Raw genomic sequence first — 27,333 nt, 5'->3', positions numbered from 1 at the left:
ATGATTAGGGATGTTAAATACCTCTTTTTGTGCTTGTTGATCATTTGTATATCTTTGGAGAAATGTCTGTTGAAGTCCTTTGCCCATTTTTAATTGGATTGTTTTTTTGTTCTTGTTGACTTGAAGGGGTTCTTTATATATCTCAGGTATGAATGCCTTATCGATACAGAGTTTGTGTGTTCTCCATCCCATAGATTTGTAGAAGATAGCTATTGCAAATGAGATTGTTTTCTTAATTTTCTTTTCAGATTGTTCGTTGTTTGTGTATAGAAAAACGTGATTTTTATGTGTTGATTTTTTAACCTGCAGCTTTGCTCTATTCATTTATTAGTTCTAACAGTATTTTGTATTGGGATTTTTAGCGTTTTCCACATATAAGATCATATCATCTACAAACAAATGATTTTACTTTTTCCTTTCTAATTTCAATGCCTTTTTTTTTCCTTGCCTGATTCCTCTAGCTAGAACTTTAGTACTGTATTGAATAGACATGATAAGAGTGGGCATTCGTGCCTTGTTCCTGGTATTAATGAATAAACTTTCAGTGTTTCGCCATTGAATATGATGTTAACTGTGAGATTCCATATATGGTCTTTATTCGCTTGAGGTAATTTCCTTCCATTCCTAGTTTGTTGAGAGTTCTTAGGGTTAGGAGTGTTGAATTGTGTCAGATGCTTTTTCGGCATCAGTTTTTTTAAAGATTTTATTTATTTATTTGACAGAGAGAGAGATCACAAGTAGGCAGAGAGGCAGGCAGAGAAGGGGAAGCAGGCTCCCCATTGAGCAAGCAGAGAGCCCGATGCGGAGCTCGATCCCAGGACCCTGAGATCATGACCTGAGCCGAAGGCAGAGGCTTAACCCCTGAGCCACGCAGGTGCCCCTTCAGCATCGGTTTTGATGATCATACGGTTTTGTTCTTCATTATGACATGTTGTTTTGGGGGTTTTTTGGTATGTTGTTGAGTATTCATCAGATGCATAGTCTATAGTTTTGTGTTCTTTTAGTATCTTTGGTTTTGGCATCAGGATGAAGTTGTCCTCATAGAATAAATTTGGAAGTGTTCCTGTTTCTTCAGTTTTTTGGAAGGGTTTGGGAAGGTTTGGTGTTAATTTTTTAAATGTAGCTGAAGTTCCCTAGTGAAGCCATCTGGTTCTGGGCTTTTTTTTGGTTGGGATGTGTTTGATTACTGATTCAGTCTCCTTATTAGTTATAGGTTTGTTTAGACTGTTTATTTCTGGGAGCCTGGGGGCTCAATTGATTGGTTAAGCATCTGCCTTCAGCTCAGGTCATGATCCTGGGGTACTGGGATCAAGGTCCGTATTAGGCTCCTTGCTCAGTGGGGAGCCTGCTTCTCCTTCTACCTCTGCCTGCTGCTCCCCCTGCTTGTGCTTGCTCGCTCTGTCAAATAAATAGATAAAATCTTTAAAAAATTTGTTTTATTTCTTCATGTTTTAGTTTTGGTAGGTTGTATGTTTCTAGAAATGTATCCATTTCTTCTAGGTTTTTCCATGTGTTGTATAATTATTCGTACGAGTCTCTCTCTCTCTCTTTTTTTTTTTTAAAGATTATTTATTTATTTATTTATTTGACAGACCAAGATCACAAGTAGGCAGAGAGGGAGGGGGAAGCAGGCTCCCTGCTGATCAGAGAGCCCAATGCAGGGCTTGATTCCAGGACCCTGAGATCTTGACCTGAGCCGAAGGCAGAGGCTTTAACCCACTGAGCCACCCAGGCTCCCCCATACGAGTCTGTTAAGGTGCTATTTATTTGTGTCATAATTAGTAATATCTCTTCTTATCTCTTTCATTTCTGGCTTTTGTTGAATTTTTTTTTTTTTTCCTTATTAGTCTTGGTAAGAGTTTGTCAGTATTGAAGATATTTTGAAAAAAACAACTTAGTTTCATTGATACGTTTTCTGTCTTCCATTTCCTTTATTTCTGCTTTAGTCTGTTATTTCCTTCCTCTTGTAACTTGGGGTTTCTTTTGTTGCTCTTCTGTTCTTTGAAGTATAAAGTTAGATTGTTGATTTGAGATCTTTTTTTTTTTTTTTTTTTTTTAAGATTTTATTTATTTATTTGACAGAGAGAGATCACAAGTAGACAGAGCAGCAGGCAGAGAGAGAGGGGGAAGCAGGCTCCCTGCTGAGCAGAGAGCCCAACGCAGGCCCCGATCCCAGTACCCGGAGAACATGACCAGAGCTGAAGGCAGAGGCTTAACCCACTGAGCCACCCAGATGCCCTGATCTTTTTTTTTTCTAATGTAGGTGTTTACTGCTGTATACTTCCCACTTGGTAGGGTACTGTTTACATTGAAAGCAGTTACTAATAGGGAAGTACTTACTATTGCCATTTTACCTTTATTTTTTTTTTCAGTACATCTTATACTGATTTTGGCACTATTGTTTTTATGTTTCATTCTCCATCCCAGCACCCTGGGATCATAACCTGAGCCGAAGGCAGATGCTTAACGAACTGAGCACCCAGCTGCCCCTGTCTTTGACTTTTAACAGGTTGTCTGTAATGTGTTTGAGTGGGGACCTCTTTGGGTTCAGCCAATTTAGAGTCCTTCTGAGCTTTCTGAGTGTGGATATCCGTTTTCTTTGGGAAGATTTAGGAAGTTTTCTGCCATTATTTTTTCAAATAATCGCTCTGCCCCTTTTTCTCCATCTGAAACTTCCATATATCTTGCTTCCATATATCTTGACTGTTTTGTCCTATAGGTCCCTTAAGGTCTTCTTCACTTTTCTGCATTCTTCCTCTTTGTTCCTCTGACATGGTAATTCCAAAAGAGTTGTCTTCAAGTTTGCTGATTTTTCTTTCTGCTTGATCAAGCCTGATGTTGATTTCCTCTAGTGAGTTTTTGAAGTAATTATTATATTCTTCAGGCCCCAAATTTCCATTTGGTTCTTTTTTCCAGTTTTTTTTTTTTTTTTTGGTCATTGGTGATACTCTCATTGTGTCGTTTTCCTAGTTTCATTTAGTTGTTTATTTGTGTTCTCTTGAAGTGCATTGAACTTCTTTTTTTTTTTTTTTTTTTTTAAAGATTTTATTTATTTATTTGACAGACAGAGATCACAAGTAGACAGAGAGGCAGGCAGAGAGAGAGAGGGAAGCAGGCTCCCTGATGAGCAGAGAGCCCGATGCGGGACTCGATCCCAGGACCCTGAGATCATGACCTGAGCCGAAGGCAGCGGCTTAACCCACTGAGCCACCCAGGCGCCCCTGCATTGAACTTCTTTAGGATAATTAATTTGTAAATTCTTAGGTAATTCATGTATCTTATTAGAGTCAGTTTCTGAAGCTGTTTTGTTCCTTCGATAGGGCTGTTACACTGTATCTTTGTGTGCCTTGGTATTTTGTTGTTGTGATTTTTGCTTTCATAAAAACAGCCATCTCTTCCCGTCTTTATAGACTTGTATAAGGGAAGGTCTCCACCAGTCATCCCAGCTAGAGATTCTGGAGATCCCTTAGACTTTTTATGATGATGTATCTTCTCTGGTCTTGTGTATCTAATTTTCCGGTTAGAGTGACCTTGCTCCCTTTTCTGACAATGATACTGCAGATTTTTGGTCTTTCACTGAAGCCACTGAGCTCTCTTTTGTTCTCAAGATACACCAGTTTTATGAATGCTGAGCCAAGCAAGACAGAAACTAGTCCCCTGGCAGCCTTCCTCCACCCATAAGCTGGACAGACATTCTACTCTTCTTTTTCCTTTCCAATGGAGAAGCTGCAATTGGGCTTTTTTCCCCCAGTATTGAGCTGTGTTGCCTTGGGGGAGGCACTGATATGATTAAAATGAAATAAGTTTTCTTTTTCTGTTCAGTATGGCTATACTTGGCTTTGAACTTGACTGATGTACTGCCTTCTTAACTGGTTTTTGGCATTTTCATAAATGCTTTTTGACTTCCGTTTATTTATTTATTTTTTTGAGGGAGAGAGTGTGCACGAGTAGGGTTGGGGAGGGCGATGGAGGGGCATAGGGAGGAGAGAGAATCCCAAGCAGGCTTCCATGCTTAGTGTGGAACCTGCCTTGGGGCTCCATCACACAACCTTGGAGTCATGATCTGATCCAAAATCAAGAGTCCAACATTTATGCAGGTGCCCCAAAGCTCTTTGAATTTATATTGTTATTAAAAGTCAGTGTTTTTGTAGGAGAGTGAGTTGAGGCTTTCTGTTCTGCAATCTTGCTCATATCACTCTTTCCATATGGATTTTACCCACCATCTTAAAATACTGGTTTTATTCCCCCATTGCTATTCAGCATGCCATTAACTGTAAATTAAGAGTTCATATATGCATAGATCATTTCTGTACTCTATTTTGCACCATTGGTCTATTGGTATAGACCAAATATTGGTATATTTGTACTTTTTTAAATACCAAATTGTTTTAATTGCCATAGCTTTGAAATGACTCTTGGTATCTAATAGAGTACATTTTCTTGTTCCTACTGCAAGAACATTTTGACTATTCTTGATTTTTTGTGTTTCAATATAACTTTTTAAAGCAGCATATTAGTTTCCAACAAAAAGTTTGCTGAAGGTTGGATTGTGATTATACTGAATTTAAAGATAAATTTAGGTCAAACTAATATCTTAGAATTATTGTATATTCCAATCAATGGGGATGATACATTTTTGTAATTATTAATGTTTTAATTTCTCTCACTAAAATATTTTATAATTTTTAGTGTGGCATTACTGTACAATTTTCCTTAAAATTTTTAAAGTATTTGATATTTTGGTACTGTTATAAATGTTATCTTTTTAAGTATTTTAGTTTTTAAATGTTACTGGTAAAAAAAATACAATTGAGTTTATAATATTTTAAAACTAGCAGTCTTTTTATTCACTTATTAATGATCATAATTCAGCTATAGATTCTTTTGGATTTTCTGTCTACACAGTGATATCTTTTTTACATTATGACATTTTTCATTATTTTCAAACCATATACCTTTTGCTTCTTTTTCTTGACTTACTACACTGGTTAGTACCTCAGTTATCTTTAAATGAACTGTTGATAACATTGATTTAAAGAATACAATTTGGTAAGTTTTGACAGTTTATTGTCCCTTGAAATCATTTGCATAGTCAAGGTAATGGATATATCCATTATATCCAAGAGTTTCCTTATTCCCATTTTTTTTTTAAAGATTTTATTTATTTATTTGTCAGAGACAGAGGGAGAGAGAGTGAGCAAGCACAGGCAGACAGAGAGGCAGGCAGAGGCAGAGGGAGAAGCAGGCTCCCCGCCGAGCAAGGAGCCCGATGTGGGACTCGATCCCAGGATGCTGGGATCATGACCTGAGCCGAAGGCAGCCGCTTAACCAACTGAGCCACCCAGGCGTCCCTCCTTATTCCCATTTTTATTCCCTCTCTCTTACCCTACTTACCTCCACATCCTTGGGAATGACTGATCTTTCAACTACTGTGGATTCGTTTATATTTTTTGTAGAATTATATATGAATGAGATTATATAATCAAACCATATGTATTCTTCCTTTGGTCTGATTTTTTTCACTTAGGATAATACTCATGTTTGAGATTCATTCTTGTTAAGAGTATCAGTAACTAACTTCTTATTTCTGAGTTATATTCCTTTATAAAGATATATCAGTTTTTTTATATTTCGTTTTTGGATGGGCATTTGGGTTGCTCTAGTTTTGGGCTGTTCAGATAAAGCCGTTTTATATATTTGTATAAATGTCTTTGTATGGACTTGTACTTTCATTTGTCTTTGTTAATCACCTAGGAATGGAATGACTGAGTTATATTAGAAGTATAAGTTTAACTTGCTAAGAAACTGCCGAACTGTTCCAGAGTGCTTATATCTTTCTCCATTTCTGTGAGCAGTGCCCGGCTTTTCAGCTGTTCTGCGTCCTTTTAACACTTGCTGTGGTCAGTCTTGTAGTTTAGACATCCTAATCGATCCAGAGTGGAATTTCTCATGTTATTAACTTTTATTTCCCAATTATCTAATGATGTTGAGCATACCTTTCATGTGGTATCATCTTTATGTATTTGGTGAATGTCTGTTTATATCTTCTCCCCATTGTTTTAGTGGTACAGTCATTTCTCATTATTGAGTTTTGAGGGATTTTCAAGATATGTTTTGGATATTTTTCAGGTATGTGATTTATAATTTTTTCCTCCAGGTCAGCAGTTTTGTCTTCTCATTTTCTTAGCATTGTCCTTCCAAAAGAAGCTCTCAATTTTCAGGAAGCCCATTTTACCAAAGCTCTTTGTTTTTATGGGCCAATGTTATATCTAAAAATCTTTTTTTAACCATGAGTCACAAAGATTTTTTCCTAGAAGTTTTATATTTATGTTTTACACTTAGATCAATGATCCCTGTTGTTTTTTAGTTTTTAAGAAAGTATGAAATATTGCTTGAGGTTCATTATTTTGCCTGTGGATATCTAGTTTTCTGACACTGTTCTTTCTCCACTGAGTTTTCTTTGCACCATTATCATAAGTCATTTGGCCACATTATTTTCATCTATTTTTGATCAGTACCTGTTCTCTTCCAGTGATTTATTATTATTATTATTATTTTTATTTTTATTTTTAATTTTATTTTTTTTCAGCATAACAGTATTTCTTGTTTTTGCACCACACCCAGTGCTCCATGCAATCCGTGCCCTCTCCAATACCCACCACCTGGTTCCCCCAACCTCCCACCCCACGCTGCTTCAAACCCCTCAGATTGTTTTTCAGAGTCCATAGTCTCCCATGGGTCACCTCCCCTTCCAATTTCCCCCAACTCCCTTCTCCTCTCTAACTCCCCTTGTCCTCCATGCTATTTGTTATGCTCCACAAATAAGTGAAACCATATGATAATTGACTCTCTCTGCTTGACTTATTTCACTCAGCATAATCTCTTCCAGTCCCGTCCATGTTGCTACAAAAGTTGGGTATTCATCCTTTCTGATGGAAGCGTAATACTCCATAGTGTATATGGACCACATCTTCCTTATCCATTCGTCCGTTGAAGGGCATCTTGGTTCTTTCCACAGTCTGGCGACCGTGGCCATTGCTGCTATAAACATTGGGCTACAGATGGCCCACCCTTCTTTTCACTACATCTGTATCTTTGGGGTAAATACCCAGTAGTGCAGTTGCAGGGTCATAGGGAAGCTCTATTTTTAATTTCTTGAGGAATCTCCACACTGTTCTCCAAAGTGGCTGCACCAACTTGCATTCCCACCAACAGTGTAAGAGGGTTCCCCTTTCTCCACATCCCCTCCAACACATGTTGTTTCCTGTCTTGCTATTTTTGGCCATTCTAACTGGTGTAAGGTGGTATCTCAATGTGGTTTTAATTTGAATCTCCCTGATGGCTAGTGATGATGAACATTTTTTCATGTGTCTGATAGCCATTTGTATGTCTTCATTGGAGAAGTGCCTGTTCATATCTTCTGCCCATTTTTTGATATGATTGTCTGTTTTGTGTGTGTTGAGTTTGAGGAGTTCTTTATAGATCCTGGATATCAACCTTTTGTCTGTACTGTCATTTGCAAATATCTTCTCCCATTCCGTGGGTTGCCTCTTTGTTTTGTCGACTGTTTCCTTTGCTGTGCAGAAGTTTTTGATCTTGATGAAGTCCCAAAAGTTTATTTTTGCTTTTGTTTCCTTTGCCTTTGGAGATATATCTTGAAAGAAGTTGCTGTGGCTGATATCGAAGAGATTACCGCCTATGTTCTCCTCTAGGATTCTGATGGATTCTTGTCTCACGTTGAGGTCTTTTACCCATTTTGAGTTTATTTTTGTGTACGGTGTAAGAGAATGGTCGAGTTTCATTCTTCTACATATAGCTGTCCAGTTTTCCCAGCACCATTTATTGAAGAGACTGTCTTTTTTCCACTGTATATTTTTTCCTGTTTTGTCGAAGATTATTTGACCATAGAGTTGAGGGTCCATATCTGGGCTCTCTACTCTCTTCCACTGGTCTATGTGTCTGTTTTTATGCCAGTACCATGCTGTCTTGGTGATCACAGCTTTGTAGTAAAGCTTGAAATCAGGTAATGTGATGCCCCCAGTTTTATTTTTGTTTTTCAACATTTCCTTAGCGATTTGGGGTCTCCTCTGGTTCTATACAAATTTCTGGATTATTTGCTCCAGCTCTTTGAAAAATACCAGTGGAATTTTGATCGGAATGGCATTAAAAGTATAGATGGCTCTAGGCAGTATAGACATTTTAACAATGTTTATTCTTCCAATCCAAGAGCATGGAATGGTCTTCCAACTTTTTGTGTCTTCTTCAATTTCTTTCATGAGTGTTCTGTAGTTCCTCGAGTACAGATCCTTTACCTCTTTGGTTAGGTTTATTCCCAGGTATCTTATGGTTCTTGGTGCTATAGTAAATGGAATCAATTCTCTAATTTCCCTTTCTGTATTTTCATTGTTAGTGTATAAGAAAGCCACTGATTTCTGTACATTGACTTTGTATCTTGCCACGTTACTGAATTGCTATATGAGTTCTAGTAGTTTGGGGGTGGAGTCTTTTGGGTTTTCCATATAAAGAATCATGTCATCTGCGAAGAGAGACCAAAAAGGAGAATTTCAGACCAATATCACTGGTGAATATGGATGCTAAGATTCTCAACAAGATCCTAGCAAACATGATCCAATAGCACATTAAAAAGATTATCCACCATGACCAGGTGGGATTCATTCCTGGGCTACAAGGATGGTTCAACATTCGCAAATCAATCAATGTGATAGAACAAATTAATAAGAAAAGAGAGAAGAACCACATGGTCCTCTCAATTGATGCAGAAAAAGCATTTGACAAAATCCAGCATCCGTTCCTGATTAAAACGCTTCAAAGTATAGGGATAGAGGGAACATTCCTGAACCTCATAAAATCTATCTATGAAAGACCCACAGCAAATATCATACTCAATGGGAAAAAGCTCACAGCCTTCCCGCTGAGATCAGGAACACGACAAGGATGCCCACTCTCACCACTCTTGTTCAACATAGTATTAGAAGTCCAGTGATTTATTATTAAGCCTCCATCCCACTATGTTAATTTCTGTAGTTATAGTAACTCTTAAAGCCAGTAGTATAAGTCCTTTGTTCTTCTTTTGCAACATTACTTAAGGTATTTTAGGTCTTTTGTGTTTCCACATGAATCTGATAATCAAATTGTAATTTGTGCCGAAAATCCTGCTGGAATTTATTTCAAATCTATATATCAGTGTAGGGAGAAGTGATGATATTAAATTTCCCAGTCTGTGAACACAGTTTATCTCCTGTTATTTAGGACTTTAATTTTATTCAGTAATGTTTTATAATTTTCATTGTTATGTGTCTTTTATGTCCTTAAGCATTTTATTTTTTCATGTTATTATAAATGTTACTATTTTTAAATTTTCAGTTTCTAATGGTTTTGTTGCTGTAGTATAGACAAACAATTGATTTTCATATATTGACCTTGTATCCTGCAGCTTTTCTAAATTTACTTATTCTAATACTTATTTTTTTTTAAATTAATTACATGGATTTTCTACTTAGATGATGAAATCGTCTATCAATATGAAAACAATTTTCTTTATTCTTTAATTTTTTAAATAATAGTAATATCTTTCAAAGACATTTGTTTAAATGTTTAGTAACATTACCTGTACTTTGATTTTCATCTACAGATTATGACTGTACCCAATGACCCATATACTTTTCTCTCTTGTGGTGAAGATGGAACTGTTCGGTGGTTTGATACACGTATCAAAACTAGCTGCACAAAAGAAGATTGCAAAGATGTAAGATTCAAATTTTTGTATAAATGACCAAAAAAATTAAGATAATAATTAAAATTGGACAGTAAGTATCTCTGGGTTGTAAGATTATGGGTGAATTTGATTGTATTAAATTTTGTTGATCTAGTTTAATTACTCCGTGTTTTAGTCTTATATTGGAATAATTTTTATTTTGTCTCTTCAGAATGCAATTTGCATTACTCATGTATTATTTGTTTTTTCAACCACTAATTAAATATATATTTCCCATATTTTGGCAGTTTTATAAGGTAAATGTACAATATTGTATTAGAAGTCAGTATTAGAGTTGCGTAGGAAACTGCAAAGAAAAAAAGAATTTCCCTTAGAGTAATAAACTCCCGAGAATGAATATTGACTGAGTATATTTATTTTGGCTTTACAGAAGCTGATTTTGTTGGAAAACTGATAGAAATCTGAAAAATAAAGAAAACCGTGTTGTTTATCCTTCTCATTATCAAACCGAGTTAGGATTTCTGAGAATGGTTATTTTCTTCTAGTTAAAAGGAAAATGTTTTACATGTTAAAATATTTCAAAGTTTTAAATCTTTAGAGTAGCCTCTCTACGGCAGTGCTGTGTGTAACTGGTGTTGTATAATCTTCTATAGGATATTTTAATTAACTGCCGACGTGCTGCCACATCTGTCGCTATTTGCCCACCGATACCATATTACCTTGCTGTTGGCTGTTCAGATAGCTCAGTACGAATATATGATCGGCGAATGCTGGGCACAAGAGCCACAGGTAAAAAGCAGTATATTAGAGAAAATATAAGATTCTGTCAGCTCAACGAATAAATCTTTATGACATATTTGCAATTTTAAGGTTTCATTAGTTTCATAAAATTCAATAAATACTTTAAGCAATATGGATTATTGTAAAAAACGACATTTTACTAGAGCGCCTGGGTGGCTCAGCCAATTAAACATCTGACTCTTTTTTTTTTTTTTTTTTTAAGACTTTATTTATTTATCAGGACAGAGAGAGAGAGAGACAGTATAGGCAGGGCGAGCAGCAAAGAAAGGGAGAAGCAGATTCCCCAATGACCATGGAGCCTGAAGTGGGACTTGACCATGGAGCCTGAAGTGGGACTTGATCCTGAGATCATGACCTGATCCAAAGGCAGACGCTTAACCAGCAGAGCCACCTAGGTGTCCCAAGCATCTGACTCGATTTCAGCTCAGGTCTTGATCTCAGGGTCATGAGTTCAAGCCCCACACTGGACTCCATACTGGGCATGGAGCATACATGCATACATATATACGTACATAAAAATAGCATTTTATGAAGTTTTTATGACCCTATCCAGGTGATACTTTTGCAGTTTATCACTTTAAAAAATTTTAACAGTTTATGTATTAATTTCCTAGAGCTGTCATAACAAATTACCACACATTTCTGGGGGTTAGATGTCTAAAATCAAGGTGTTAAAGGTTTTCTGTCGACAGTGCTCAGGAAGACCCTTGCATGCTTCTCTCCTAGCTTGTGGTGGTTGCTGACAACTTTGGCTTTTATTTATTTATTATTTTTTAAAAGGTTGATTTTTTTTTTTTTTTAAGATTTTATTTATTTGACAGAGAGAGATCACAAGTAGGCAGAGAGGCAGGCAGAGAGGGGGGAAGCAGGGTCCCTGCTCAGCAGAGAGCCCGAAGTGGGGCTTGATCCCAGGACCCTGAGATCATGACCTGAGCTGAAGGCAGAGGCTTAACCCACTGAACCACCCAGGCATCCCTAAAAAGATTGATTGATTGATTGATTGATTGATTAGTGAGAGAGAGCACCGAGGGAGAGTGTGAGGGAGACGTCAACTCCCTCCCCACTGATCAGAGAGCCCAACATAAGACTTGATCCCAGGACCTTGAGATCAGGGCCCAAGCCAAAGGCAGACACCCAACCAACTTGAGCCACCCAGGCACCTCCAATTTTAACTTTTAAATGTTTCCTTTCACTCTCTGCTTCCACATGTACATGCTGTCCTCTCCTGTGTGTATCTGAATCCACATTTTCCTCTTACTAGGACACCCGTCATATTGGATCTAGGGCCCACCCTAATGCAATATGACCTCATGACATCTGCAAAGACCTTATTTCCAAATATTCCAGAATCATTCTGAGTTCTAGATGGACATGAATTTGTGGGGGGACACTATAAGCCCAGACCACTTGGCTCTCCTCATTTCTCTTTGTTGTAGAGAGGAAAGTTAAGGAAGAACAGTGGGTACATGGTACGTGTTCACACACAGCACATGCCCAGTTTAAGCCCTGTTATGTACTGTTACTGATACTGCTATAGCCCTGAAGTTGAATCTTTCTTAAACTCCTCATTTGCTTCTCATTCCATTGTGGAATGAAACTGCCTCTGGAATATTCCATTTAAAGCCAGCTTATTAGCATTTTTTAGTAAGGGAAGGCCAGGAATATGTACCCACACACCCAGCAAATACACCTACATCTGTATATTTTCACATACTTTATATTACTAAAAATAAAAGTGGTGTTGGCCAGAAACTAACAGTCTCAATCTCAGTGTCAGTTTATATCCAGTAAAAATGGACACAGTACTGAAATGAGAAGACTAGGTTGGGGGCGCCTGGGTGACTCAGTTGGTCATCGACTCTTGGTTTCAGTTCATGTCATGATCTCAGGGTCGTGAGATTGAGCCCTGAGTTGGGCTCCGTGCTGGGCATGGAGATTCTCTCTCTCCCTCTCCCCTCTCCCCTGCCCCCGATCGTGTGCACACTCTCTTAAAAAAAAAAAAAAAAAGATTAAAAAGGATGAGTAGGTGGTTTTTGGGGAGTGGGGTTGGTTTGTTTTTGGAACTGTGGTTGAGAAATCTTACCTATTTGGATATGCACTTTTAGGGGAAACAGTAGTAATATAAGACGAAATTCTAGGCTTAGTATTTTTCAACAGTGGGACACTATTGACATTTTGGGCAGGACAAGACCTTGTGCAGTAGGTCTCCTTATACAGTTTTGTGGGACTCTTAGAATTTAGCATTCCCAGACCTCCATGGGCACAAAATGCCAGTTGGACCCCTCCCTATCGTATCATATTATATTATATTGATGACTGCCAAAATTAAAGCTGGAATACTGCCCCTACTCTGTCATTTTATAAGAGGAAAATTTCATGACAATCAAAAATCTTTTAAAAACATAGGGGTGAGGGGCGCCTGGATGGCTCAGTGGGTTAAGCCTCTGCCTTTGGCTCAGGTCATGGTCTCGGGGTCCTGGGATCAAGCCCCGCATAGGGCTCTCTGCTCAGCAGGGAGCCTGCTGCCCCCACCCCCTGCCTTCATCTGCCTCTCTGCTTACTTGTGATCTCTCTTTCTGTCAAATAAATAAATAAAATCTAAAAAAAAAAAATTAAAAAAACAGGGGTGCCTGGCTGGCTCAGTTGGAAGAGCATGTACCGCTTGATCTCAGGGTCATGAATTTGAGCCCCACATTGACTATAGAGGTTACTAAGAAAAATAAATAAGTTAAAAAGAACTTTTCTAACCTAAAGCAAAAGGCAAATAATTTTAAAGGGAAAATGCACAATTTTATCTAGTATGCTAGTAATAAATCTAAGCTCACCTATTTATATTGTAAAAATTATATTATCTTCATTGGAGGAAAATTTTTGGAAAGTTATTTAGTGTAACTATAATCACAAATCATTTTAATTGATTAAATAACTTATATTTCAAATAAAACATTTATGTAATTTATAAAACATTTATATAATCTACGTAATTCCAGCCACTCGGGAAATTTTTCTGAAGCTATGTAACCTTCATACTATATTCTTTATTATTTTGTTATAAAATTAGGCTGTTAAGAAAAGATCCTTTCCTAGAAATAGAATATGATAGTTTGGATTTTATATTGCTACATTAAATCACGTATCTCATAATTCGGATTAAGAGTTTTTAAAACATTTTTCTTAAAAAATGTATACAACTTCCTGTTTTTTTATTTAGGGAATTATGCAGGTCGAGGAACTACTGGAATGGTTGCCCGTTTTATCCCTTCCCATCTTAATAATAAGTCCTGCAGGGTGACATCGCTGTGTTACAGTGAAGATGGCCGAGAGATTCTTGTTAGTTATTCTTCAGATTATATATATCTTTTTGACCCGAAAGATGATACAGCACGAGAACTTAAGACTCCTTCTGCGGAAGAAAGAAGAGAAGAGGTAAGATTGCTCAAAGCCATGTTCTTCATTCCGTTCAGAAACATGAATTCAGTGACCCCTGGGACTTGAAGGGCTTCAAAAAATATAATTGATTTTCAAGGTATTTATAGTCTAGGTTTTGTAGAAGGGCACGAGTATACATGAAAGGGGCTAATCATTAAGGATAAAGCTCTAGAAGAAAGTCTTGTGAAATATTTTTAAAGAGAAAATATTTAATAGCAAAATGTTTTTTTAACTTTATGGAGGCACAGCAGCAAGCAAGAAATATCAGTAGTTCTAACAGTCGTATAAAAAACAATTAAAACAATAAAAAGCTGGATGTTTAAACTCAAAAGAGACTAAATGTTTATGTTTATACACCAGTAGGCATTTTGTCTGTTACCATTTACTATTCAGATGTGGACAGTGATCCCCTTCTCTTCTGATCATGTTTCTTTGTCACAGTTAGAACTAGTAACATACCTCCCTAGGTGCATTTTACAAAATACATATAAATAAGTGAGAAAAAGTTAAGTTAAAGTACACATATGGACACATACATATACACACACAATGGTGAGAGAAGGGAATTGTTGTCCATATATGAATAGTAAATGGTAATAGGTAAAATCCTGTTGGTGAGCATAAACATTTAGTCTTACTAAAGTTTATATATTGCATTTTCTAATTATTATACATAGATCTATATACATACTATATATTGAAAACTAGGCAACTCTGAAATAGTGAACCATTGGGGCACCTTGCAGGTTCAGTCAGTGCTGAGCATGTGACTCTTGATTTTGAAGTTGTGGGTTCAAGTCCCACACTGGGTATAGAGATTACTTAAAAATAAAATCTTTAAAAGAATAAAATAGCAAACCATCTTCTTAATTATAAAAGGCAAAAACCAGAAATAATATATCCTTGAAGTATGCAGCAATAGAAAAATGTTTGTTTTAACCCATTTAGCTTCTTTCTCCAATATATTTTTCACTTTTTTTTTTTTTTAATGTCCTGTGTTTAATCACTACTGTTTGGCTTGTAAATGTTTTTGAAATTAACTGTTGCTTTACTATTATTAGTGACTTTTTGGTATTGGACCAACTCCTATTAGTGAACTTATTTTAAAGGTAGTAAAGAAGAACAATTTTCTGATTCTTGTGATACGCAAAACTCTATCCAGCTGTTATGATTGCAGATTAGTCTATAATATTAGGGAAAAATCAGGACATCTTTATAAATATTCTTGGGATTTTAAATTTTCTGGTGTATTTAAGTGAATTAGAAAATTGACAAAGAAAATGGGATGCTGGCTAATGAAGGCTATTTTTGAGTTTATTGGTCTTACTGAAAACGAGACTGCTGTTGCATTTTGTTGCTGCTGTGTAATTCCTCTTGAGACCTGTGCTCCAGTGAACTTACAGTCCAGCTTTCTGACTCTTACATAATGAGAGCTGGAAGTGCAGAAATGTTTTAAGTGGGCCAGCCAGCTTTTGTGCCATAGAATACTGAGCCAAAATATGTTTGCATACTCAGAGTGAATGAGGCTGAGTCATGAACACTTGGTTTTCTGGACATGGTTTTCTTGGTATTCTTTGTTGAATCAACTAAATTAAGAAAAATAATTCTGAAAAAGTATTACAATCATAAAAATAAATCATGCTTAGTATAATAAACTAAGCAATTCACAGGTATATATAGAAGAAGAAATTAGTTGTCAGTCTCCTTAAGCTTACCACCTTTTCTTCAGTGTTTTATGCTAAATCCTTGACAGTAGTGTTCAGACACACTCAACTCACCAAATATTTATTGAATATCTACTTGACTAGGTCCTATAGAAATTTAAGAAACTCAAGGGTGACGTTGACAAAGACATCACCTCTCACTCAGGAATTTACAGTTTAGTGGAAATAAAGATATAAAAACATGAATATGTCAAACTTTATTGAATTATATATAAGAGTTATCTTCCATATAAGTAGAGCAAAGGAAGGAATAATGTATTTTGATTGGAGATGTAAGTAATGATTGAAAAGGATTTTGAAATTTGAATCAAAGTTTCACACAATGATTTTTTCTTATGTTTTAATGATATTTTTTATTTTCTTCTTAATAAATATTTTTATATTTTCTTAATTCTTTTTTTTAATGGATTTTAAAAATATTAACATATAATGTATTATTTGCCCCATGGTTACAGATCTGTGAATCATCAGGCTTACACATTTCAGAGCACTCAGCATAGCACATACCCTCCCCAATATCCATCACTCAACCACCCTAACCCTATCCCCTACCACCAAGCAACCGTCAGTTTGTTTTCTGAGATTAAGAGTCTCTTATGGTTTGTCTCCCTCCCGATACCATCTTGTTTCATTTTTTCCCTCCCTACCCCCTGCAACCCCCCACCCTTCCTCTCAAATTCTTCATATCAGAGAGATCATATGATAATTGTCTTTCTCTGATTGACTTATTTTGCTCAGCATAATACCCTCTAGTTCCATCCACGTTATTACAAATGGCAAGATTTCATTTCTTTTGATGGCTGCATAGTATTCCCTTGTATATATATACTACATCTTCTTTATCCATTCGTCTGTTGATGGACATCTAGGCTCTTTCCATAGTTTGGTTATTGTGGACATTGCTGTTGTAAACGTCTGGGTGCACGTGCCCCTTCGGATCACTATATTTATATCTTTAGGGTAAATACCCAGTAGTGCGATTGCTGGGTTGTAGGGTAGCTCTTTTCAATTTTTTGAGGAACTTCCACGCTGTTTTCCATAGTGGCTGCACCAGCTTGCATTCCCACCAACAGTGTGGGAGGGTTCCCCTTTCTCTGCATCCTTGCCAACACCTATCATTTCCTGACTGGTGTGAGGTGGTATCTCATTGTGGTTTTGATTTGTATTTCCTTGATTCCAAGTGGTGATGTTGAGCACTTTTTCATGTGTCTCTTAGCCATTTGGATGTCTTTGGAGAAATGTCTGTTCCTGTCTTTTGCCCATTTCTTGATTGGATTATTTGTTCTTTGGGTATTGAGTTTGATAAGTTCCTTATAGATTTTGGATATTAGCCCTTTATCTGGTAAGTCATTTGCAAATATCTTCTCCCATTCTGTCAGTTGTCTTTTGGTTTTATTGACTGTTTCCTTTGCTGCGCAGGAGCTGTTGATCTTGATGATGTCCCAGTAGTTCATTTTTGCCCTTGCTTCCCTTGCCTTTGGTGATATTTCTAGGAAGAAGTTGCTGCGGCCGAAGTCAAAGAGGTTGCTGCCTCGCATCAAGGATTTTGGTGGATTCCTGTCTCACATTGAGGTCTTTCATCTAATCTGAGATTGTTTTTTTGTGTGGTGTAAGGAAATGGTCCAGTTTCATTCTTCTGCATGTGGCTGTCCAATTTTCCCAACACCATTTGTTGAAGAGACCATCTTTTTCCCATTGGACATTCTTTCCTGCTTTGTCAAAAATTAGTTGACCATAAAGTTGAGGGTCCATTTCTGGGCTCTCTATTCTGTTTCACTGATCTACATGTCTGTTTTTGTGCCAGTACCATACTGTCTCGATGATGACAGCCTTGCAGTAGAGCTTGAAGTCCGGAATTGTGATGCCACCAGCTTTGGTTTTATTTTTCAACTCCTCTGGCTATTTGGGGTTTTTTCCTGGTTCCATATAAATTTTAGAATTATTTGTTCCATTTCTTTGAAAAAAAGTGATGGTGTTTTGATAGAGATTGCATTCAATGTGCTTTAGGTAGCATAGACATTTTCACAATATTTGTTCTTCCAATCCATGAGCATTCAAGGTTTTTCTATTTCTTTGTGTCTTCCTGGATTTCTTTTATGAGTACTTTATAGTTTACTGAGTACAGATTCTTTGCCTCTTTGGTTAGGTTTATTCCTAGGTATCTTATGGTTTTGGGTGGAATTGTAGATGGCATTGACTCCTTAATTTCTCTTTGTTCTGTCTTGCTATTGGTGTATAGAAATGCAACTGAATTCTGTTTGTTGATTTTATATCCTGCCACCTTACTGAATTCCTGTATGAGTTCTAGCAGTTTTGGAGTGGTCTTTTGTGTTTTCCACATAAAGTATCATATCATCTGCCAAGAGTGAGAGGTTGACGACTTCTTTGCCGATTCAGATGCCTTTCATTTCTTTTTGACGTCTGATTGCTGAGGCTAGGACTTCTAGTACTGTGTTGAACGGCACTGGTGATAGTGGACACCCCTGCCGTGTTCCTGACCTTAGAGGGAAAGCTCTCAGTTTTTCCCCATTGAGAATGATACCCGCTGTGGGTTTTTCATAGATGGGTTTGATGATATTGAGGTATGTACCCTCCATCCTACACTGTGAAGAGTTTTGATCAAGAAAGGATGCTGTATTTGTCAAATGCTTTTTCAGCATCTATTGAGAGTATCATATGATTCTTGTTCTTTTATTAATGTATTGTATCACATTGATTGATTTGCAGATGTTGAACAACCTTGCAACCCTGGAATAAATCCCACTTGGTCGTGGTGAATAATCCTTTTAATGTCCTGTTGGATCCTATTGGCTAGTATTTTGGTGAGAATTTTGCATCCATGTTCGTCAGGGATATTGTTTCTAATTCTCCTTTTAAATGGGGTCTTTGTCTGGTTTGGGGATCAAGGTAATGACTCATAAAAGGAGTTTGGCAGTTTTCTTCCCATTTCTTTTTTTTTTGGAACAGTTTCAGGAGAATAGTTATTAATTCTTGTTTATGTTTGGTAGAATTCCTCTGGGAAGCCGTCTGGCCCTGGGCTCTTGTTTGTTGGGAGATTTTTGATGACTGCTTCAATCTCCTTACTGGTTATGGGTCTGTTCAGGTTTTCTGTTTCTTCCTGGTTCACTTTAGGTAGTTTATATAGTCTCTTAGAATGCATCCCTTTCTTCCAGATTGTCAAATATGCTGGCCCATATTTGGTCATAATATGTTCTTACAGTTGTTTGTATTTCTTTGGTGTTGGTTGTGATCTCTCCTCTTTCATTCATGATTTTATTAATTTGGGTCCGTTCTCTTTTCTTTTTGGTAAGTGTGGCCAGGGGGTTTATCAATCTTATTAATTCTCTCAAAGAACCAGCTCCTACTTTCCTTGATCTGTTTCCTGTTCTTTTGGTTTCTATTTTCTTTATTTCTGCTCTGATCTTTATTATTTCTCTTCTCCTGCAGGGTTTAGACTTTCTTTGCTGTTCTTTCTCCAGCTCCTTTAGGTGTAGGGTTAGGTTGTATATTTGAGACCTTTCTTGTTTCTTGAGAAAGGGTTGTATTGCTATTTACTTTGCCCTCAGGACTGCCTTTGCTGCATCCCAAAGATTTTGAAAAGTTGTGTTTTCATTTTCATTTGTTTCCATGAATTTTTTTTTAGTTCTTCTTTAATTTCTTGGTTGACCCATTCATTCTTTAGGAGGATGCTCTTTAGCCTCCATGTATTTGAGTTCTTTCCAACTTTTCTCTTGTCGTGGAGTTTGAGTTTGAGTTTGAAACCATCGATGTCGGAAAATATGCAGGGAATGATCCCAGTCTTTTGGTACCAGCTGAGGTCTGATTTTTGACCCAGGATCTGATCTATTCCAGGAGAATGTTCCATGTGCACTAGAGAAGAATGTGTATTCTGTTGCTTTGGATGGAATGTTTTGAATATATCTGTGATGTCCATCTGGTCCAGTGTGTCATTTAAAGCCTTTATTTTCCTTGTTGATCTTTTGTTGAGATGATCTGTCCATTTCAGTGAGGGGGGTGTTTAAGTCCCCTGCTATTATTGTATTCTTGTTGATGTGTTTCCTTGATTTTGTTACTAGTTGGTTTATGTAGTTGGCTGCTCCCATATTAGTGGCATAGATATTTAAAATTGTTAGATCTTTTTGTTGGACAAACCCTTTAAGTATGACACAGTGTCCTTCCTCATCTCTCATTATAGTCTTTGGCTTAAATCTAATTTATCTGATACAAGGATTGCCGCCCCAGCTTTCTTTTGATGTCCATTAGCATGATAAACTGTTTTTCACCCCCTCACTTTACATCTGGAGGTGTCTTTGCATCTAAAATGAGTTTCTTGTAGACAGCATATTGATGGGTCTTGTTTTTTTTATCCATTCCGGTACCCTGTGTCTTTTGATTGGTGGATTAGTCCATTTACATTCAGGGTAACTATTGAAAGATATGAATTTAGTCCCATTGTATTGCCTGTAAGGTGACTGTTATTGTATAATCTCTCTATTCCTTCCTAGTCTGTTACGTTTAGGCTCTCTGCTTAGAAGAATAGGTATTAATTCAATATTTCCTATAGAGTTGGTTTGGTGTTTGCAAATTGTTTTAGTTTTTGTTTGTCTATTTCTATTTTCAGTGACAACCTAGCTGGAAATAGTATTCTTGGCTGCATATTTTTCTCACCTAGTGCTCTGAATATATTATGCCATTCCTTTCTGGCCTGACAGGTCTCTGTGGGTACGTCTGCTGCCAATCTAATATTTCTATCACTGTAAGTTACAGACCTCTTGTCCTGAGCTGCTTTCAGGATTTTCTCTTTGTCACTGAGACTTCTAAGTTTTATTATTAGATGACGGGTTGTGGACCTATTTTTATTGATTTTGAGGGGGATTCTTTGTGCCTCCTGGATTTTGATGCTTGTTCCCTTCACCAAATTAGGGAAATTCGCTGCTATAATTTACAGTGATACACCTTCTGCCTGTCTCTCTTTCTTCTCTTTCTGGGATCCCAATTATTCTAATATTGTTTTGTCTTATGGTATCACTTCTCTCTCGCATTCTCCCCTCGTGGTCTAGCAGTTTTTTGCATCTCTTTTGCTCAGCATCTTTATTCTCCATCATTTGGTCTTCTATATCACTAATTCTCTCTTCTGCCTCATTCATCCTAGCAGTAAGAGCCTCCCTTTTTTATTGTACTTTGTAAGAGCTTTTTAAATTTCAACTTGGTTAGATTTTAGTCCTTTTTATCTCCAGAAAGGGGTTTTATTTCTCCAGAAAGCGATTCTCTAATATCTGCCATGCTTTTTTTGAGCCCAGCTAGCACCTCGATAATTGTCATTCTGAACTCTAGTTCTGACATATTACTAATGTCTGTATTGATTAGGTCCCTACCTGTCAGTACTGCCTCTTCTTTTTTTTTTTTTTTTTTTTTTGGTGTGTGTGGCAAGTTTTTCCACCTTGTCATCTTATCCAGATAAGAATAGGTGAATGAGAGGGGCACCTGGGTGGCTCAGTGGGTTAAGCCTCTGCCTTCGAATCAGGTCATGATCTCAGGTCCTGGGATCAAGCCCCGCATCAGGCTCTCTGGTCAGCAGGGAGCCCATTTCCCTCCCCCCCCCGCCCCCTGACTGGCCTTCTGCCTACTTGTGATCTCTGTCAAATAAATAAATAAAATCTTTAAAAAAAAAAAAAGGATACATGAACGAGAGAACAAAATACTAAAAGGGTAGGAATGACCCCAGAAAAATATACACAAAGCAAATCAGAAGAGACCCAAAACCGGCCGGGAGGGGGGAAGGGGAAAAAAGAAAAAATATATATATGACTGATAAATAGAACAGAGCCACACACTTGATTTTGGATGTATTTTGGTCTGTTAGAATAAACTACCTCCCAAAATTTTAAAGAAAGAAAAACTTATATATATACAAAATAAGGGTAAACATGGTAAAGGGATACAATATGACTGTAAAGATGAATATTTAAAAAGATACTAAAAAAGGAATTGATAAGTTGTTTGAAAAAAGAAAAAAGGAAAGAATGTGATCAGGCTGGAGATTAGAACTAAGCCATGCACTTGATTTAGGGTATGTTTTGATCATTTAGAAGAAACTGTATCCCAAAATTTTAAAGAAAAAAAAAGACTAGATGTATACAAAAAATAAGGTAATACAATGAAGGGAGACCTTATGACTATTACAACAAAAATTACATAAGATTTTTAAGAAAAGGTATTGATAAGATAAAATAGTTTAAAATATTAAAATAGGAAAGAGGAATAATTTTACAAGGTAGAATAAGAAAAAAATAAAACTTAAAAAGTTTAACTTTGAAAGAATATAGGATCATGGGGGGAAAAGCCATGAATTCCACGTGTTGCTTTCCCCTACCTCTGGAGTTCCGCATTTCTCATTGATTGGTGAACTTGTTTTGGCTGGATGTTCTTGCTGATCTTCTTGTGGAGGGGCCTGCTGCTGTGATTCTCAAATGTTTTTGCTCATGGCGGAATTGTATTGCCCCTGCCAGGGGCTGGGCTAAGCAATCTGCCTGGATTCGCGCTCGGAGCTTTTGTTCCCTGAAGACTTCCGGTATGGTGGCCACCCAGTCTCTGGCTTGGAGGAGCCAAGAGCTCAGAGCCCGCATCCTCAGTGCTCTCTCAGAGAAAAATCAGTCAGTGCCTCCTATCTCCTTGGTCTCTGGCCGTGCTCTGAGCTCCCCCAGCCTGTGACAGAGCATTTCTGTCTCTGGTGCACGACCCCGTTTGCAGTCTCCAAACCCAGCAGATTCCTGCTGTGTGCTCCTGGGCCGCTCCTTCTGGAGGAGGAAGGAGCGGGTCTCCCCAGGCCTGCCACTTATGGGGTCCCTGCTGAAAGAGCAGTGGTCCGAATGTGCCTCAGATCATGACTTAAGGTCACCCCGAGCTGAAGACCGATGCCTTGGCTCCATCTCTGCAGCCAGTTTCCCCGCTCTGATACCCAGGAGCTCTGCCGCACTCAGACACCCCCTGTCTTTTTGCGACCCTGCGGGTCCTGAGACCACACTGTCCCCGCGAGTGCTCCACCCCCCGCTCAGCCTCTGGAGCACGTCCGTCAGTGGAGCGGACTTCTAAAGGTCCCGATTTTGTTCTCGGCTGCTCCACCCTGTCCGGGAGCCGGCCCCTCCCCCGCGATTTATGTTCCTGTGGCTTCGGATTCTCTTCCGCACACGTCCTGCCTTCTGGAAGGTGGTTGACTTTCTGCTCCTAGAATTGCTGCTGTTCTTCTCTCCGATCTCCTGCTGGGCTTGTAGGTGTTGGGGATGGTTTGATAACTACGTAGCTGATCTCCTGGCACCTGATGATAACTCGGTCTCCTACTCCTCCGACATCTTGCCGCAAAACCTATTTTCTTAATTCTTAATCCTGTAATAATTTCTCTTTCATTTTTTCCCCTTCTTTAGTATTTTTTTGTACTCAATTTTTTAAATTTCTCATTTCCTTTATTTTTGTATTCCTTTTTTCTTTTTGTTGTCTTTGCTGTCTTTTCCTCTAATTAATCTATTTCATTTTCTGTACCTGCCCCACTCCAATCATGGACTACTTTGTTGATTGTTTCTCATTTTCTCCTGACCCCATGGTTTGTGCCAAAAATACATATCTCAGATCTGTAGTACTAACTCCCATTCCGACTGTCATTACTACCCTGATCCAAGGCCTCACTACCTATCCTAATTACTGTGGTCGCTCTTAACCAGCTCCCTACTTGTCCTTTAGTTATGTAGTGGCCCACTGATCCTTTAAAACCAAGTCAAGTTATGCTACTCTTCCGATCAGCGCTCCCAGGTGGCTCTCCATCTCCTCAAAGCAAAATGAAGGTCCTGTCAGTGGCTTCAAGTGCTTCTGTCACGTGGTTCGGTGACTTCTGCTGTTCTCTCGGTGCTCCACTCGCTGCAGCTGCCTCTGCTGACTTACTCAGGCAGCTGAAGCGTGTGTCTTCCTTGTAGCATCTGTGTTTACTGCGCTTGAAATGGTCTTCCTACGCATCTGGATTTCATTTTCTCTTAGCTATTTGTAGATATCTGCCCTTGTCACGTTCTCAGCGAGGCCCTACTTCATCACCATGTTTAAAGTCACAGCCTTTAACTGCCTGGTAACGCCCATCCCTTTGTCTACTTAAATGTTTCCCCATAACAGTTAACACTTTCTTTGTATGTTTTACTTTTTTATCATGTATTGTTCACAATAAACTGTGACATTGGGGTTTTTGTATTGTTCACTAGTTAATAAACTGTGACATTGGGGTTTTTGTATGATTTACCCATTGATCTTCTCCCAATACCTGACACATGGAAGGTGCTCAGAAGAGTCTTTCTTGAATGACTGAATTAATGCTTGTAGCATTTTCAGTATTCCTTTTTTTTTTTTTTATGATTTTATTTATTTGATGGACAGAGATCACAAGCAGGCAGAGAGAGAGAGAGAGAGAAGAAAGCAGGCGCCCTGCTAAGCAGAGAGCCCGATGCGGGGCTCTATCCCAGGACCCTGGGATCGTGACCTGAGCCCACGGCAGAGGCTTTAACCCACTGAGCCACCCAGGCACCCCCATTTTCATTATTCTTGTGTCAGTTATTTTCCCTGTCTCAAAAACTCAAAGTTGTAACTGTTTTTAACTTGAAGATCTCATTCCAGAAATAATTGTTGAGGTTATGACACTAGCTATTTGCTTGTATAATATACAGTTCCTGTCTGATAACTACGGAGCAGAGCTCTTTTCTAAATATAGTTCGCATACAGAGTGAGGCCCTCTGGTTCTGGAGATGATTATCTATGTAAGATTTTGGCCAGTTGCCACACGAGGCTTCCTCTAGTCTTCTGATTGCTCCCGGTCACACTTGTGGCTTCCTGTGCACATTTGCTATTCTCTGTTGCTTCTAGCCATACTTATATACTTGGGGAATTTGTGAGGGATTTTTACCCTCTCTCTTCTTTGCTGAGGGTGTAGACTTTTTTTTCCTCCATCTTGCTGCTTAGTATGGTTTCCAGGAGAAAACAGAAAATTCACAGCTAAGCTGTCACTAAGTTTCTATCAAAATCTGCTTAATTGTGAGGAAGAAGAAAGTCAATGAATGTTATGTTAAAAAATAAAAATAAAGGAAGTGATCCACAAAATGAGAGAAAGTGTTTTTGCATCATATATTTGATTTACGATTTAGAATCTAGTAACCAAAATATATCAAAACCACAGTGAGGTACCACTTTGCACTTACTAGGTTGGCTAAGATAAAAAAAAAGTAACAGTGTTGATAAGGACGTGGAAAAACTGGTGCTTTCACACATTGCTGGTAGGAGTGTAAAATGGTGCAGCTGCTTTGAAAAACAGTTTGGCAATTCCTCAAAAGTTAGGCATAGAGTTATCACAAGATCCAGCAATTCCATTTCTAGATACATACTGAAGAGAACTGGAAACATATGTCCCCATAAAAACTTGCACATATGTTCATAGCAGCATTATGAACAACAGCCAAAAAGTGGAAACAACTCAGTACTCATAGCGTGTTGAATGAATAAACAAAAAATGGTATATCCAAATATAGAATATTATTGAGCCATTAAAAGAAACGAAATACTGATACATGCTGCAACATGGATGAACTTGGAAAATATTACAGCATGTGCCGGAAGCCGGATAGAAGGGGCCACATACTTTGATGAGATGTCCAGAATAGGCATATCCCTAGAGACAGAAAGTAGATGAGTGGTTGCCAGGAGCCGAGTGGTGGGAGAAGAGGAGAGCAGCTGCTTTCAGCTGTTGGATTTCTCTTTGGGGTGAAGCAGATGTTCTGGAGTTAGAGGCGGTGTCGATGGTCGCACAGCTTTATGCATCTGCGTCAGTGACTTACATACTTTGGAAGGGTGACTGCTCTGGTGTGTGTGTTATCTCAATAAAAAATGTTAAAAATGTAAAAGTTACAGAGAATAATCAAGAGTGTCAAGTGCCATAGACATCAAATGAAGTAGGCTGTGAAGGGTGGTCTTTGAATTGGCGAGTGTCCGTTGATTGTTGTTGCCGATTGTCCCTCGTTGGTGAGGTTGGCGAGAATGAATGCGCTGGAAGGATGGGAACATGGGGCGACTGAGAGGGCTGAGGGAGGAGGGTAGATAAAGGCAGACTGAATAGCAGACTTCTTTTCACGCAGCTTGACAAGAAAGCTTCAGAAGATGTGGGAAAAGTAGAGCTCGGTAGTAGTATAAAATGGAGACGTTCATTTTGTTCAAAGTGGTACGAGACCGTCAGCACGTCTTAAGGAAGAAAAGAGGAAACGGACGTAGTGGTGGGACAGTCATTGTCGAGCAAGGTGCTTGAGTGGTTGAAGGAATGAAATAAAACGCGCAGTGGAGAGATTAAGCGTAAACAAATAAATGATTCATCTTCTGAGAAGGGTTCGAAGGAATTAGGAAGTTGTAGACTGGCAATGTGTTTGTAGAATGCAGCTGAAGAAATCAGTGTCATTTCTACAGAACTGACTTTATTTTCTCTGAACTAAGAGGAAGAGTTATTAGCCAAGAATGAGGGGAAAATGTAGAGACCCCGAGGTGAGTAGTGAAGGATTGCAGTAGATAAGGGGACCATGAGAGTAAATAGTTAATAATAATAGAATAGTGACAGTTCCTATTGTCATGTGTGTAGGCACTTTACCTAGACTGTGTGTGTCGTTGTAATAGAAAACTCAAGCTCCTTTTGGTTAAATAACTTTCCTCTTGTCAATTGTAAAGAGATACGGGTGGGATTAGAAGTCACACATGCTGATTTTGAACTTCTGTTCAGACTCCTGAGGATGAAGATGTTCAGGTTAGGCTGCACCGTCAGTAGATGCCATTGCTGTAAGAACTGTCTGTCGTATTTTGACCTGGGATCTGTTCTGCTTATCAGTAGAGACAGCAAGGACATGGAAGGGATCTGTTAGACTTAAAGCCTGCTTTAAGACTTGAGCAAATGCATTTTCTCTTCACCTTTTAGCTACGACAGCCTCCAGTGAAGCGTTTGAGACTTCGTGGGGATTGGTCAGATACTGGACCTCGAGCGAGGCCTGAGAGTGAACGAGAAAGAGATGGTACATGTACTTTGCTCAGCCTTTTCTAATACGAAATTTTAAAAAATTATTCTTTCAACAGCTTTTTTTCTTTTTGGCTATTATAAGTAATGCTAAAACAAACATCCTTGTACATATATCTTAACATACTTGTGCAAGTGTATCTGAGGATAAATTCCTAAAAGTGGAATGAGTGACTGGGTCACAGGGTAGTGCATTTTAATTTTGATAGCTATCAAATTACCCTCCAAAATAAATGCACTATTTTACATTCCTCCCGGAAGTATAAGAATGCCCATTGCCATATAAAACATTGGATATCATCAAACTTCTGAAATTTTGCCTACTAGACAAAAAGAAAAATGAAAACTCTTTAATTTCCAACTCAAGAGTTTTATAATAGATAAAAATTTATTTTTCCTTTCATCAGGTGCCTTTGACAAGCATAAGAAATTACTTTGGGAGCTTTAAGATGGTACACTTTTAAAATAGAATTAATCTGTATATATTTTAATAATTGGTCTGTAGCCAAAATCTTACTTTAATGACTTCTGAATTCTTTTAAGATCAAAAGCATATTCTCCAATATATT

General features: G+C 38.0%; 1 protein-coding gene across 7 annotated transcripts in view; it reads left to right on the top strand.

Moving 5' to 3' along the window:
- DCAF6 (DDB1 and CUL4 associated factor 6) overlaps positions 1–27,333 on the top strand; it is a 143,632-nt gene that overhangs the window by 46,625 nt on the left and 69,674 nt on the right. For all 7 annotated transcript variants that reach the window (XM_032863047.1, XM_032863045.1, XM_032863051.1 and 4 more), the window contains exons 5-8: positions 9,653–9,766; positions 10,390–10,525; positions 13,749–13,963; positions 26,669–26,762. In XM_032863047.1, coding sequence (XP_032718938.1) covers positions 9,653–9,766; positions 10,390–10,525; positions 13,749–13,963; positions 26,669–26,762 — 559 coding nt within the window. The remainder of the gene's footprint in view (positions 1–9,652; positions 9,767–10,389; positions 10,526–13,748; positions 13,964–26,668; positions 26,763–27,333) is intronic.

The sequence above is a fragment of the Lontra canadensis genome, unplaced genomic scaffold (assembly GCF_010015895.1).
Source record: "Lontra canadensis isolate GAN:19392208 unplaced genomic scaffold, GSC_riverotter_1.0 scaffold24, whole genome shotgun sequence".
In the NCBI taxonomy this organism is placed as follows: domain Eukaryota; kingdom Metazoa; phylum Chordata; class Mammalia; order Carnivora; family Mustelidae; genus Lontra; species Lontra canadensis.
The sequence above is the reverse complement of the archived record's forward strand: the minus strand, read 5'-3'. Positions and strand labels throughout refer to the sequence as shown.